This window comes from Haliaeetus albicilla, chromosome 4, assembly GCF_947461875.1.
Source record: "Haliaeetus albicilla chromosome 4, bHalAlb1.1, whole genome shotgun sequence".
In the NCBI taxonomy this organism is placed as follows: Eukaryota; Metazoa; Chordata; class Aves; order Accipitriformes; family Accipitridae; genus Haliaeetus; species Haliaeetus albicilla.
The window spans coordinates 27,751,600-27,765,757 of record NC_091486.1 but is presented as its reverse complement, the minus strand read 5'-3'; the positions used below and the strand labels follow the sequence as shown (position 1 = coordinate 27,765,757).

Genomic DNA, 14,158 nt, shown 5'->3' with positions numbered 1-14,158 from the left:
ACATCAACAATGAAAACATCAATTACTTATGACTGCAGCATGGTCCTCTACAGACCCTCTCTACAAATTCGTCTCCCCTGAAAGTGACCCACTGGTAACTACAGGTCACCATGGTGTTTCATCAAGGCAATCTCTCCCCTCATTTGTTTCCAAAAGTGATGCTTACAACAGTAGTTTCAACACTGTCAATTAAATCTGTATGAGTCCCTAAAAGATCTGGCCAGTCTGTTTTACAGTAAGTGCTATAAAATTAACAACTGCTTCAGCCACAGTTCTGAACTAGATAACAGTATAGTGCACTCTCTGCACAGGGAAAATTAATCCAAATTAATGCAAGCAGGCTAGGACTCGTTTATCACTAGCAGTTACTGGCTCAAAGTAAGGCATCAATTTAAAGTTACAGCATAGTTCCTGGCTAGCTTAATTGTATGCATGCTCCTGTCCTAGATGGCAGCTGGATATTCTTGCTCCTGCCTACTTAGCCCTGAACTCAGAAAACATGCTCAAGGTATTTTTCATTATGTCTGTATTACCTGTTTCGAAATGTTCCACATCTATGCAAGTCCTAGTTACATCAGCTCCAGGAAATCTCCACACATCAGTTTTATATGAAGTAGTCAACTCATTTTAAATAAAGGGTTTAATGTAGTTCAGCTGATTCTCTTATATTTGCACTTCGTTAATTTTAATTAAAATTAGGTGTCCCAACTCTATAAAAGTAAAGATCAAATCAAAGAGTAACCGATACACACAGACAAATCAGTCTGAGGGGGAAGCATTCAGTGTGCTAGGACCTTGCCATACATACTGTTTATCACAAACTAAATATGACAGGCTGGCAGTGGCAAGCAATGCACAGTTTGAGTGTAAAAAGAAATATAATATGCACAGCATATTTTAATCAGTTTTATCACAGACCCTAAAAGGCCTTTATACAGTTATACAAATGGATATTAGAAAAGCAGATTTGTCCTTAAGTCTAAGAAGGACACATTACTTTGCGGTTTTTACAAGTTTTTGCACAACAATGTTTAAAGAATTGTTTAAAAAACTGGTCCAGCTTGGGCTCTTCTATTGTTTCCAGATAAAACTGACATAATGAGGGTCAGTTTTCTAACACCAGTAGCTACAGTGAAAAGTGTTTTAACTATTTCTACAACTCTGGAGTAGATAGTCAGGCATGATTTTTTTTTTTTTTTTGGTTTATTTTACAGTAACGCTAATGAAAAACAGTGAAGGATCTATACGACCTTTTGACTAACACAAAGACATTTAAGAGCATGTACAACAGCACTGTGGACACTGCTTACACAAGTGCCTAACCTGCAAATCTGTAGGCATGAAAACTTACTCCTGTGAGTAGGTATGTTGATTTGTGTTGCATAACCCTGTTGTAATTATGCCACTGAGATTACTTGCATGAGAAATTCACTGTGTGGGGGTTGGTAAAAAACCTTGGTTTATAGCTTGCAAGAGGTCGATATTAGCACAGGGGAAGAAAAAAACTTGAGGCATTTTGAGTTAGTGGATCTGTCATCTGCTCTGAACTGAAAAGAAAGTAATTTAAATATTCTCACAATTCAAAACATTCAGGAGTTACACAATCTTCCACTGTTGCATTTTTTTAATAAAAGCATGTTAAATAACAGTGCACTCTAGCTCTACTTAACACTTAAATGTTTTACTGAAATGCCTTTCTAAGTTAGTTTCATCCCTACTCCTTAAGCAGTTTCACTGACTACTGGCAAATAAGGTAAAAGCCATTCTGCACATATAAAGATGGCAGAACCAGGCTGTTACTACAAATGGACAGAAATACAAAAACACCAGAATTCTGATTGCTGTGCTAAATTATATCGCTCCTTCCTACACTGACCTAGACTATACTCTTCTGGTAAAAAAGAGGGAGGGAAGAAAGAGAATGGAAGAAAATGCTTAGTAGAAATAATTTCAGATAAATCAAGGCTATCACTAGATAAACATATCTTTAAATCACTGTGAGATACTGATTTACATTCAGCAGCTAACAATGAAGGAAATGCTTTAGAAGGAACCGCAGGACTATGTTCAGAGCTGGACAATACTAAAAAGTAGTATTTCAATATTCACTCGAGAGCTACTTCAAACATGCTCTTACAGGAGTTGTGAATGCTTTTCATTGTATTTTTGTAACTGCAACTGCAAACTTCTGTATAGGGAAGGAAGTGTTAGAAATAATCGTGTGGGTTTGTGTTCTCAGAACCATTCTGCAAACTTCACTTTTCTTGTAGCATGTATTTATTTCTCAGTGGTGAGAAAGTGCTGGGCAGGGAGAGACAATAAAAAGTATAATGTAACTATCAGAAGATACATTATCAAGTAGAGTTTGAGTGAAGTTTTTTAAACTTTGCTCATTCAGCTTCAGCACAGGCATTTTTGCACATACTCAGAACAAACTCTCTTACATACCTTAACCAACTTCTCCTTCTATAGGGATCTATTTAGTGTTCACAGCTGGGGTTTTCACTGCAGAGGTGAAAACAAGCAAAACTGACACCTTTTTTTTTCTCAGTGAGACTCAATACTTAGCAATATGAAGATGTTTGCCCAATAAGAAATTAACAGAATAAACACAAAACTGGGGGACTGCCATTGAACTGAAAAGCCAACAGCTTGACTGGAAAAAAAAAGTACACATGAAGACTTCGACACACATTTGTGCTACTGTATAGGGGCCTGGTATTTGACTGCATTCAGAATATTCTTCCTCCTACTGATTTCAAAAAAGCAACAGAACTAACGCCTGGCTTTGACAAAGGAGAGATGGAAACTTAATACATTGGAGAGACAAAGGAATGGATTGACTTATTCATATCCTGGTGCGTCTGACAAAATGCTTTGTGTGAACAATCCCTACTCTGAAGGGAGGGAGGAAAAATCCAGCCGAGTTAGTTTGAATCACCTATTTAAACCATTTAAGCAAACTTGGATGATTTTTTTTCTTCTCCTCCCTGGGGAGAACTATGGAGTAATCACATGAATCTGCTTCACTTACTGACTGGAGTAGTCACCTCCATGGCAGAACTGGAGCAAACCACAGCTGTGCAGTAACATCTTCAACAGGCACAACTGTTTGCAGAGTAAACATTTGCCTATAACCTTACTGTAGATAGAGTATGTTAACAAAAGGAAGGCTTCTACCAGCTTAGCTGCGGCACTTTCCTCGCTAACACAAGGCTGCGTTAGCTCAAATCCAGCACTACCTCTGCACGTGGAAGAGCCTGCACCACCAGCACAATTGTTCATTGCTCCTCATTGTTTCAGACAGCTCAATTGAAAGAGCTTAAATTGCTGGTCTGAAGGATACCTTCACAATATTGCTTTAAATACATACTGCAATGCTTCCCCACTGATGGGGTAATAACCACAGTGAGACAGTTACAAACATCTGGATTCATGGGTCCATAACTAAACCAGTAATAGCATTCGTCTGCCAGGGTTTTGCAGGCATTTTTCTTTGTGTCAAGCTCCAGACCATGGGGTTGGGTTGGCAACACTCTGCAGTGTAGAATTAGCCCAAGATGTGGCAGTAATGAAAGGGACAAATGCAGTCCTAAGGAAGCAGAAGAACCCTGTATTAAAACAAAACCCCTACATGTCTTGCTCCCATTGTGCTCAGTACACATACTTCGGAGTGTTATTTTAAAATAAGTAATTTTAAAATTAACTACTCATAAATTATCAACCTACTTGCAAGTCAAAGAGAGGCTACAAACAGCAAAATCATCAGCTGCTACCTTTTGTAGTATTGCTCAAGAAATCACATTAGTATATATTAGCATACAAGGCCTGAAAATAAATAGTAATCGAGATAGTAATCCCTATCAAGGAAAATCTTTTCAACAGACCTATCAGGTCAGGCACTCACTAGCTAGAGGATGAGACAGAGCAGGGAGCCTTTGGGACGATTCAAGCAGCTCTCCCTTGGTAAGAATTCCCATTTCCTAGCAGCTACGAAGGAGGAAAGTTGTCTCTCTGACCAGTGCTCTAAGGCACGTCCTTTGTCCAGCCTTTCTTCTTCTTTTTTAACCACTTGCTTTCAGATGTCTGATATTTAATTTAACAAGGAGATTAAAGCCAACTGACAGAACAGACTGTAAAATGCATGGGAAAGATGCACTATCTTAACTCATCTCTTTTTAAACCACATGAATTAAGCTCTGAGTGGTGTTTGCTTTCATTTCCTGGCATGGGTGTTACTAAATTTACTTAATACTGGATTGAACTTCAAAAACTTTCCCATGAAGATGAACAATGATTAATTTGGGGATGGAAATGAGGAGGAGTGAGGGAAGAAGACAGGGAGTACTCATTTTTGCTATTGTGGATCAGCAGGTCAGCCAGGAACATCTAACGGAAGCTGCCATAAATCACGGTACCCCTGGGAACGGCCTCACTTGTGCCAACCCTAAAATCCAGGAAGTACAAGGAGCGTCAGAGCTGGCTGTGCCCTGCTCCACCTGAGCTGCAGCCTCCAAGTTGGGCAGGTCAGAACAGCAGCCGCAGATATAACCTTAACTACAGAGCAGTGACCTCTGATCTAAACAGTTTTATGCCATGAACTGAAAATAGTTATTCCAGGTGTGTCAAACCTATTTAAGAGCATCCCTGCAGCCCAGATTTGCCACGCATTACGTGCAAGATCTTTGCAGCATTTTCCCGAGAACGTATAACGGTGGGGTTTGGCACGCTTCCATACCTTGAAGTATGTGTAAGTGCTTGGCCATGGTTTGAAATTGAGCTGCCTAGGAGCAATAGGGCCAAGACCTTTTTAGCTTTGCTTTATGCTATTAAAAGCACAAAAGAAATTAAATACAGCACACAGCACCAAGTAGCACAGCTCTGAGTTAAGCCAGCAAAAGCAAGAAAAAACAGGATCAGACACCTGTGTCCTCAGTTTACCTATCTGTCCTAGTGCTGTGCTGCGTGTTGGACAGTAACTGACTCATTTCAGGCTCTTCTGTTGGACAGGAGAAAACATGAGGAGAAAGGAGTGCTTAATTTCCCTCCAACATCTTTAGTGGCTTAAAACCATATCTAATTTTATTGGGTTTGATGTTCTATCTTTCTTGGAAATCACACCAAAATGACAGGAATTTAAAGTAATACTGTATGTTAAAGAGTAAAGCTATCAGCATAAAGATACTAAGTTTTATACTGGGTACCTCCAAGATGCAGTTCTTATTTGCTGCCCACAAACATGACAACGTGATGCATGACAACACAATTTTTCTAACAGTTCATTGTCCAATTAAAAGAATCAGAAATCAATCCCTACTGTTGAGACAAGCAAGCAAAAAACTGCTATTTAGACATTTTTCCTGCGCCTGTCATTCTGCTATTCCAGTGCCTAAAATAGAAGTTAATGTGCAGCCCAGGCCTGCTCAGCACACCCAGGAATGGGGCTCTCTTGGGGCTCCGCATTTTTATAAAACAGATGTTATAGCAATAAATATGAGTGTGGGAAATTTAACTGCTGAGGAAACCTACACCTCTTTTGCATGAGAATCACAGTGCAACCAGTTGGTGTCATTTTAAAGTAGCTAAATCAGCCACAGATCACTCCGATGGAATGACTCCACGTGCAGTTAAACTGGCAGGTGAGAAGTGGCAGCAGCTATCAGTGTTTAACACAGAGGAGTTCAACATACTTTTCAGTACTTGTACTGTACCCTATTAAAGTAACATTTAATGTTTTATATGTGATAATTCACATTTTTAAAATTGCTAATTTTTTATCACTTATGTAACTGAGTAACCGGAGTTGGAGTAATGTCCAAGAGCATCGGTTGTCAGTTGTGTTCTTGTGAAGCCTGCAACATGTGGACCGCAAATGATAAGGGTGTGCTCTAGAACTGGTGGATAACCAACTTTGCATGAAGAAATCTCTTTGGGAGAACTTATGACAAGGTTTTTTATTTTTAAAGCACATGTGAATATGCCCAAGATACACAAGCTTTTAAATGTTTGTTTTGGTTTGGTTTTTTTACAAATTCTTTTTCTTTTACAAGAAATGTAATAAGTAGCGTTCTGCTGCTTGTTGCATGATGAGCAATGAAGAGGTGTCATATGCCTGCTGTGTCAGTCTGTTGCCTAATCTGTGCTACTACACCCTGTAAGAAAGCGTGTTACAAGCTTCAACTGCTCTTCACATAACACACAGCTGCATTTACCTCCTAATACCAGAAATGCTCCTTTTAACAAGTCAATTCCATTGTAACGGTAAACCTTCGGGCACTGAAACTCTGTTCAAACTGTTCATCCTGAAAACCCAGAATTTCTGTTACAGAAGCCAATATCTCTTGTAAATATTTTTTATTTTGCAAAAGGTAAAAATGCACTCATCATACAGTTGCCATTGAGTAAAAGGGTTAAATTCCTCTTAAAAAATACTTATGGGAACAGAAGCACTCACTTCCTCACTGGCAAAAAAATAATCTTTTCCCCTACGCTCTGTAGGAGAGAAACTTGAATAATTTTAGACACATTGGGGGGGTTTCATCATTCTCAACAGCATTCCTGGGCATCTGGTAGTACCAGCTCACAAGAAAAACTCTCAGCAACACTCTTGTGCTAATACGAGAGGAACATGTTTTCCCGAGGAACTAAATATCAGATGGTATTGGAGAGTGTGAGGGGGGAGGCTTCTCCTTCTAAAAGCCAAGCTGTAACTTGCTGTACCCGAAACTGCTACAATTATCTTTTTAGCAACTGTAACGCAAAGTGTTGATGTTCTATTTCATTTAAATACTTGTCTCCTACCATGCCTGCTTTGAGGATCCAAGTATAAAGTGCATGACCAACACAGAACTAGGTCCCAGTAATTTATTAAAAGTTATTTAAAACAGTTATTTAAAAACAAAACATCCCCCACCTTAAAAAAACCAAACCAAACCAAACCAAAAAACTTCAAACCCAACAGACATTTGCTCTCTCAACAGAGCTTGCCTCTATTGAAGAGGGAGAGCCACTGACCCTGCGTGCAAATACGTCAGGCTGCCACAGGCAATCTACAGCACAGTCCTTAGGGTAAGACACCTTTACCACAAACTCAGTAAAACACAGCTCTGGTTAGTCCCTGCTCTCACAGACTAGTCAGATAGGAGAACAACTCACATTTTACTGAATTTGCAAGACCTGCACCAAACCTTTCCAACTATTCAAAAAGCCAAACAATTCCAACATAAAATCAGAAAGCACTTCCAGCATTATTTTAAACATGTACAAGGCTCGCTGTTACACATCAGCTATTAACCTGAAGGTACCTTGCAGTCAGAAATCTTACTGAGATGCATCAAATAAAAGCAACATTATTCAAATGTAGCTTTACTGCAAATCTGAACACTGGATGCTTACAGCTAATAAGAATTTTTATGCATCCTTTAAACAAAAGTAAAACATGCAAAAGACTTAAAGAAATTAGCTAGCTATGCTACTATTAACTTTCTTACAGATCAAGTGCTCCAGTTGCCGTCACTTTATCAAAGACTAAATCACTCAATCTTCCAAGCTTACAATTTCATTTTCTAAAACCTTACAGAAGTGTCTCCCAAGTTGGGAACTTCCTTAAAAATATTCTATATCAAGAGTCTACAACTTTGACCAACGGACACATAAATTTAAAGGCAATACTTCATTTCATCTAACTGTTAAGCAACATACTAAGAGAAAGCATATAAAAATCACATATGGTTCTTTACTTCAGAATGAAGTGATAACCCTATAAACCTGGCACTCAAAAAGCCAGTTCAAACTACATGCAGACATTAAGTTGAAAGCTTCAGTGGATTCTGAAGTTCACATAATGAATGTTTCACGAAGGCAGTGACCAGCTACGAAAAACAAACCGAATACACTTTACTATGTACATCAATCACTAATGACTACGCCTCCAACATGCAGGCAAAATAGCAAACTTCAATATCAAACGTTCCCTATGCTTGTTCAATCTGCTGTACACAGTTTTTGTCTAACAGTCAGCAGCTGTAAACACTAAGTTTCCCATTTGTTAGCCTAAGCACATTAATCTCCTATCACCATCCACAATTTAAGAAACCGTTACATACCTGCAGTTAGGAGGAGGATCAAGGGTTATTTCAGCTAGCTCCTTCTGGATTCTGTTGGTGAAATGAGAACAGACACAAAGCATTTGAGATAGTCTATAGAATAAATCAGGGAATTACACTGCCCTCTACCACCATGCAGTTAAATGCAAGATTGGCTTTGCCTTCAGTAATGCTAACATGGCTGCTTCCTCTTTGTTCTCAGAGGCATAACCCAAATCCCACAGCTGAGAAACTTTGCAGCTTTTTTCCTGCTCCACGCTCTATGTACGCAGAACACTTATAACTGAGTTGGGTAGAAATGTCCCACAAGTATTCAGAAAAGTAACTCTTTTTCACATCCAAGCACTTTTTACCAGAGAGATTTTCTTTTCAAGCTAATATGCAAATGAGGCAAGGGGGGGGGGGGCTGCACAGGCAGATTTGACAATGACTTTAAACCAGCACTACAGACCTGTGACTGAGGCTGAAGAAGTGAACCGTGCTGGCAGCAGACACACTCTTTTCACAATATTTTACCTATTACTTTGCAGTGTGTTTAAAAAGTGGATTTGCAGATCTGCCAGGCTGTTTTCTGTTACTGGAATAATCTCTCTGGATCAACTTTGCTTCTCTCCACTCCTTCTGCTGTCTTTCCTCCCCCAACCTTATACAGTAGCTGTATTTACATGACAAAAAGTGATATAATAACTTGAAATAATCTGTGCTTAGCTTTACTCTATTACAACCATTCCCAAGGTGTTAAGATCCGGAAGAGGAATACCAAAAACTTTTTGTCAATTTAATTGTTTATTCAGGTACGTAAGAGATGTAATTTCAAAAGACGCATGGTAAATTCCTCTTAAAAATATCAAATAAGACTTCTCTTCAGAAGAGCACCCATACGAGCAAGACCATAATTTCACGTGAATAGCAAGTGTTAAAATATGCACTAAGAGAAACTGCTCTGCACGCCCTTGCACTAGCACCAGTAAGTTCAGGCAGACAAATTAACTATTTGACATGTATGGAATTAGACTTGCAACAATTAATTGAAATAAAGGCAAGAGGGGAAAACTCAGTCTCGGAAGCCTGCATCTCAGGCTTTTCAAAAAAGATAAGGAATAACAAATTACAAAGCCTCCATAGTAGCTCCAGAACTTTTCTTTCATCAGCTAGTCCTATTTTAAAGGGTTTCTTTAACAAGCTCAAAAGTCATCAAAGCCCCCCAGTCATACTCTGCAGCAATTTTAACACATTTCAAGTATAAGTAATTACTGAATTTAATACAATACAAAATTACTAAAGTGTTCCTAAAAGTTAGAACCACAGTATTCACGCTGAGTAAGCAAAACCTGAAGCTACTACGGCTACTCTACAGCTTTTTTCTTGCTACAGGATATTTGCAAATGTTTATAAAGAAAAGCAGCTCCAGGGAAAGGACTGGAAAGCTACATCTCCAAAGACCACTGGAATCAAGGGATTTAGAGTTTGCTTATCTCACACAGCTGAACTTACAGAAGATTATCAGAGCACATGTCTTGAGAGCTGGACTGCCAGTAACCTCACATGCAAATAAAAATGCCACAGATATAAATAAACAAGGTTTCTGAAGATTTTGATACTTAAAAGGTAGAGGCTACCTGTAGAACCCCATGGTTTGAATCTGCAGATCCTAAGGGAGAAAACTCGCCTAAGTTTCTCCTGAAAGAACTGCAGAACGAATCCATTCCTTCAAGGTGTGCAAGGCTCTCCCGTGCATTGACATGAAAAGCTAGTCATAAGGCCCACGGAAGCCACTGGGGTTTTGTGCCTTCTTTAATTAAAGAGCATTGCTTGTCATCAGTCTACAGACCATAATAAAATACACCAGGAGGACTCCACCCTATACCAATCAAGCATGGAAACCTAACTCTGAAAAAGACAGCCGAGGCTGACGCTCTCTTGCGCATTTCTGCAAATAGGGAAGGTATTTAGGTGCCCCCCCAGCCAGCCTGTAAGTTACCATGTTCTCAAACAACTCTTCAAAAGATGTATGACAAGTCTGTGTAATTATTACCCAAGTAAGACTTGGATTAATGAAGATACTGCCTGGCAGGCTCCTGTACTACAAAAGTTGGTACTTTCTGCTTTCCACCCAGCTTTACAAGAAGAACCCCCCCTGCCTTGAAAAGCGCAATGCAAACACCGTGCCTCAAAATACTGTGCAAAAATACTACGGAATGTTTTACTGTCCGCTTTACCTTTTAGCACTAGTAGATAGCTTAGCAGTAGTTTTGCTGGATAGTTTGGTGTTCTTCTTCTGCTGGGTGGCAGAGGGTTTTCGTTCTTCTTGCTCTTCGGGTTCGGGTGCAGGTGGATCCCTCTGATCGGCATCTGAACTACCGCTGCTGGTACTCGGACTTTCATCGTCTGACCTCTGCCTATCACTGGACATCGTGGGGAGCTTTTTTGGGGGAAGGAGAGGAAGTGAGGCAGAGTAAATACAACAGGCAGGACTCTCTCTTGCCATTCCCCAAGTTCCAGAGAACACTTGAATCGGTGACAACTCCGTTTCACTGAGAAATTAACCAAAATATACTTCTTTGTCTCGTCCCCAAGGGCTGCAGTTTGACAGCTACAAAGCAATATTTACACTTCTGAAAATACAGATATTTCCAATTTTTAAACCCACTCGCATTTTTTTCATACTTCAAACAATATGCCAATTGTCGACTTTGTTCTAAGGCATGAGACAGATTTAGCAGGGTACTTAGGCAATGAACATTAATAACTTATGACACATTGTAAATAACAGACCTCACTGAAAATGTTTTTTAAAAAGTCACTAATACCCTGTAAATATTTACACTGGAGCAGAGCATTTTATTGGGTCCAAACGCCAGATCCCCCCTCTCCCCCTCTCTCTGAGAAAATATATTGCCAATAACACTTGGGTTGATTTCAGATGGAAACGTACACTTGCTCTGTGCATTTAAAGGGCTGGGTTGGGGGGGGGGGGGGACACGACACGACACGACACGAGGGTTTTTTTGTTGTTGTTGTTGTTGTTGTTGTTGTTGCTGTTTTAAAAGGGAAAAGCCCCGAGATGCATTTAAAGCAACTCGGGCGGCAGCAGCCCCGGTTATTTACATGGCCAGCAGCGAGAACTGCATTTGGCCACCACAGAGCTGCCGGAGGGGGAAGAAGCATAATTCAAACTGCACCTTCTGCACAGCTCTCCCCGCCGCCGCTCCCCGCGCCGCTCCACCAGCCAGACCGACATTTTTCCGCCGATCGCGGGCGGGGGGGGGAGGGGGCTGCCCCGGCGGCCGGGGGGGGCCGAGGAGGAGCGCGGCGGGGAGCTGCGGCAGGGCTGGAGGCGGCCGCCCGCCCGGCCGCGCTTTGTGGGGAGAGCCCGGCGCGGCTCGGCGCGGCGCGGCTCGGCTGGGCTCGGCGCGGCTGGGCTCGGCGCGGCGGGCGGCGGCGGCGGCGGCTCGGCCGGCCCCGCACCGCACCGTGCGTGTGCACCAAGTGAGGCGTGAACTCAGGCCGGCTCCGCGCCCCCGGCCGCCGCCAGGCAGCGAGCGCCGAAAACAAGAACAAAGCTCCTCTACCAGCCCCCCCGCCTCCTCCCCGCCTCCCCCCACCGCGCTCGCCCAGCCGCCGCGGCAGCCGCCTCGCCCGCCTCTCCCTTACCTTCGCCGGCGTCCTGTCCCGCTGCTGGGTCGGAGGGGCGGGATGGCGGGGGGCCGGGCCGGGCCGGGCCCGCGGCGCCCGAGGAGGGGGACGGAGGCGGCCGGGGGGCTATACGGCGGCGGCGGCGGCTCTGTGGCCGGGCAGTGTGGAACATTGAGAGCCGGAGCAGGGGGGGACGGGGGGAGGCGCGGTGCGGCCCCGCGGCCGGCGGGTGGCGCTGGCGGGCCCCGCTCTGCGGCGCGGGCTCCCGCGGCGGGCCGGGGGGCCGGGGCGAGGGGGGGGGGGGGGGGGCGGCGGCGGCGGGGACGCGCGCCGGCGGGGCGGGGGAGGGGGCGCCGGCCGCCCCCGGCCTCCCGCCTCCTCCGCCCGCCGCCGCGCCCGCGGCTGCCGCCGGCGGAGCTGCCGGCCAGCGGGGGGGCGGGGGGGGGAGGGGAGAGGGGGCGCTCGCTCCCGCCTGGCGGCCGCCGGAGCGCGCCCCCCTCCGGGCCGGGGTGCGCGCAGGCGCTCTCCCGCCGCGGCCGAGGGCGCGCGTGCTCCGGGCCGGGCAAGGACAAAGCGGCGGCGCGCGGCGGCGCGGGGGTTCTCGACGGCCGCTCGGCCCGGCCCGGCCCGGCCCGCTCCGCGGCCTCCCTCCGCCGCCAGCCGCCGGCTGAGCCCGCGTCCCGACGGGCTCCTGCCTCCAGCCCGCCGGCGCCTGCCGGCCACCGCCGCGGGCTTCGCCAGGCCGGTGCCGGCCGACGGCTGCACCCCGGTGGCGGCCGTGGGGCCTCCACCGCTCCCGGCCTCCTCAGCCGCCGCGGCCTCGCACCTCGCACCACTTCGCAGCCTCGTGCCTCGCGCCCGGCGCCAGCGCAGGGACGGACGCTGGCCGCCCACGCGGGAATGGGACCGCTGGTGGTCTCCCGGCCCGCCGTTACCTCCCTCACCTGTTCCCCTCCGAAAAAGCTCCGCGCTTGGCGCGTCTTCACCCACGGGAACTGGAGACGCTCCGCCGTCCGGCGTAGCGTCTCCGCGGGAGCCCCAGCAGCGGAGCGGCGGCCCTGGCCGTCCCGCCGAGCAAGCCCCGCACGGGGCTGAGGAGACCCAGCGTGCCGGGAGAGCCTGCGCCGTGAAACACGGTGCTGCACCCCCGCTGCAGCAGGAGTGCCACCCCGCAGCCTCGCCGCTCCTAGTAGGAGCGATCGGGATTAAAAACAGAATTAGGAGTCGTTCTGCGAGCAGCCAGCGTCCCAAATTCTGAATGTTTTAAAGAAGAGAGGGGATAATCATCGCTAGCGGTTGTGGTAGGTGTCACAGGAAGATGGTATAGGATGGAGACTTAGTTTGTTTTCTGGCCCGTCACGAATGTGCTCCTGTGTACTTGAACAGCTTTTCACAACGTGCACCTGGCGTGTGCCGTGTGGTAAAAGCAATCCACCAATTGAAATAACGTAAATATTCCAAACTTGGAGCCTGATCGTACTGGCAATAAAATCCACTTGTAAAAGAAGATTCATTCTCTCTGCTGAAAATTAGACAAGGCTGTGGATAACTGGCTTCAGCAGAGAAGGAATTAACAATTACTGTAAACGTCTGTGCAATTTACATGAAATCTCAGGCTAACGTTGCTGTCCAGCACAAGGGCTTTCGCCTCGATGGCTTTTACCTCAAGGGCTTTCATTATCAACAGCCTAATGACTTAAAAGTCCTGTGTTTCCTTAGCTTGTGCAGATCCAGGGGTCAGAGAGTATATATTGTGCTCTAAAGGGAATAAACAATTGGTGTGTCAGGGAATACCCTTCTCTGGGTAGCTGAAGTTAACTCAGTTGAAAAGTATGCTCAAGATTTGGCGAGAGAGTTGAGTGATGTGATGTGGAGGAACACTGGAGGTTTGTTTGTTAAAGTAAGCTATAGAGAATTCCCAGATCACCACTACAGGCAATTTGCCCCTGAGGTATGCTGTAGAAAATTCCTAGCATAAACAGTATCTGGCATGATGAGCAATCTGGGCATAATTAGTAAAAGGGAAGCACGGCAATATCAAAAATCTATCAGTCAGCACCAAGAGCCTTTTTTTTTCTCCCCCCCCCCATTCTGTTGATGATGCTCAGGATGAGGCTTGCTGGAGCTTTGAAAGTCAGGATTAAGTGTTTAAATTTCTAGTTTATTTCAGGTGAAAATTAACACAGGCCTCCAAAAAAAAGTACTAGAAGAGCGTGCATCTACCGAATGGAAGTAAATTGGTCAAGGGTTGCAGGCCACGTCAGCTGTTACACATTGTGTGGCTTCTGTGGCTTTCAGGATACAAAGTGAAAAAGGCGGCCCATTTAGCAGAGACTAATTGAAAAGCTAGCCTAGATTTTATTTTTTCCCAGTCTTTTGTACCTTATTAAGACAGGTTTACTACAGCAACGTGTGGG

The 14,158-nt window shown here is 44.9% G+C and overlaps 1 protein-coding gene across 2 annotated transcripts in view; it reads right to left on the bottom strand.

Moving 5' to 3' along the window:
* The window catches only part of UBE2E3 (ubiquitin conjugating enzyme E2 E3), a 58,896-nt gene extending 46,881 nt beyond the window's left edge, over nucleotides 1–12,015 (bottom strand). Inside the window, exons 1-3 of one of the 2 annotated variants that reach the window (XM_069781589.1) lie at nucleotides 11,760–12,015; nucleotides 10,325–10,527; nucleotides 8,106–8,156 (exon numbers count right to left, since the gene is read on the bottom strand). In XM_069781589.1, the coding sequence (XP_069637690.1) occupies nucleotides 8,106–8,156; nucleotides 10,325–10,518 (245 nt within the window). In that variant the 5' untranslated portion in view covers nucleotides 10,519–10,527; nucleotides 11,760–12,015. Of the gene's footprint in view, nucleotides 1–8,105; nucleotides 8,157–10,324; nucleotides 10,528–11,287; nucleotides 11,308–11,759 lie in introns of those variants that run through there. The other variant, XM_069781590.1, reaches the window with a different exon arrangement.
* Between the last annotated feature and the right edge of the window lie 2,143 nt (nucleotides 12,016–14,158).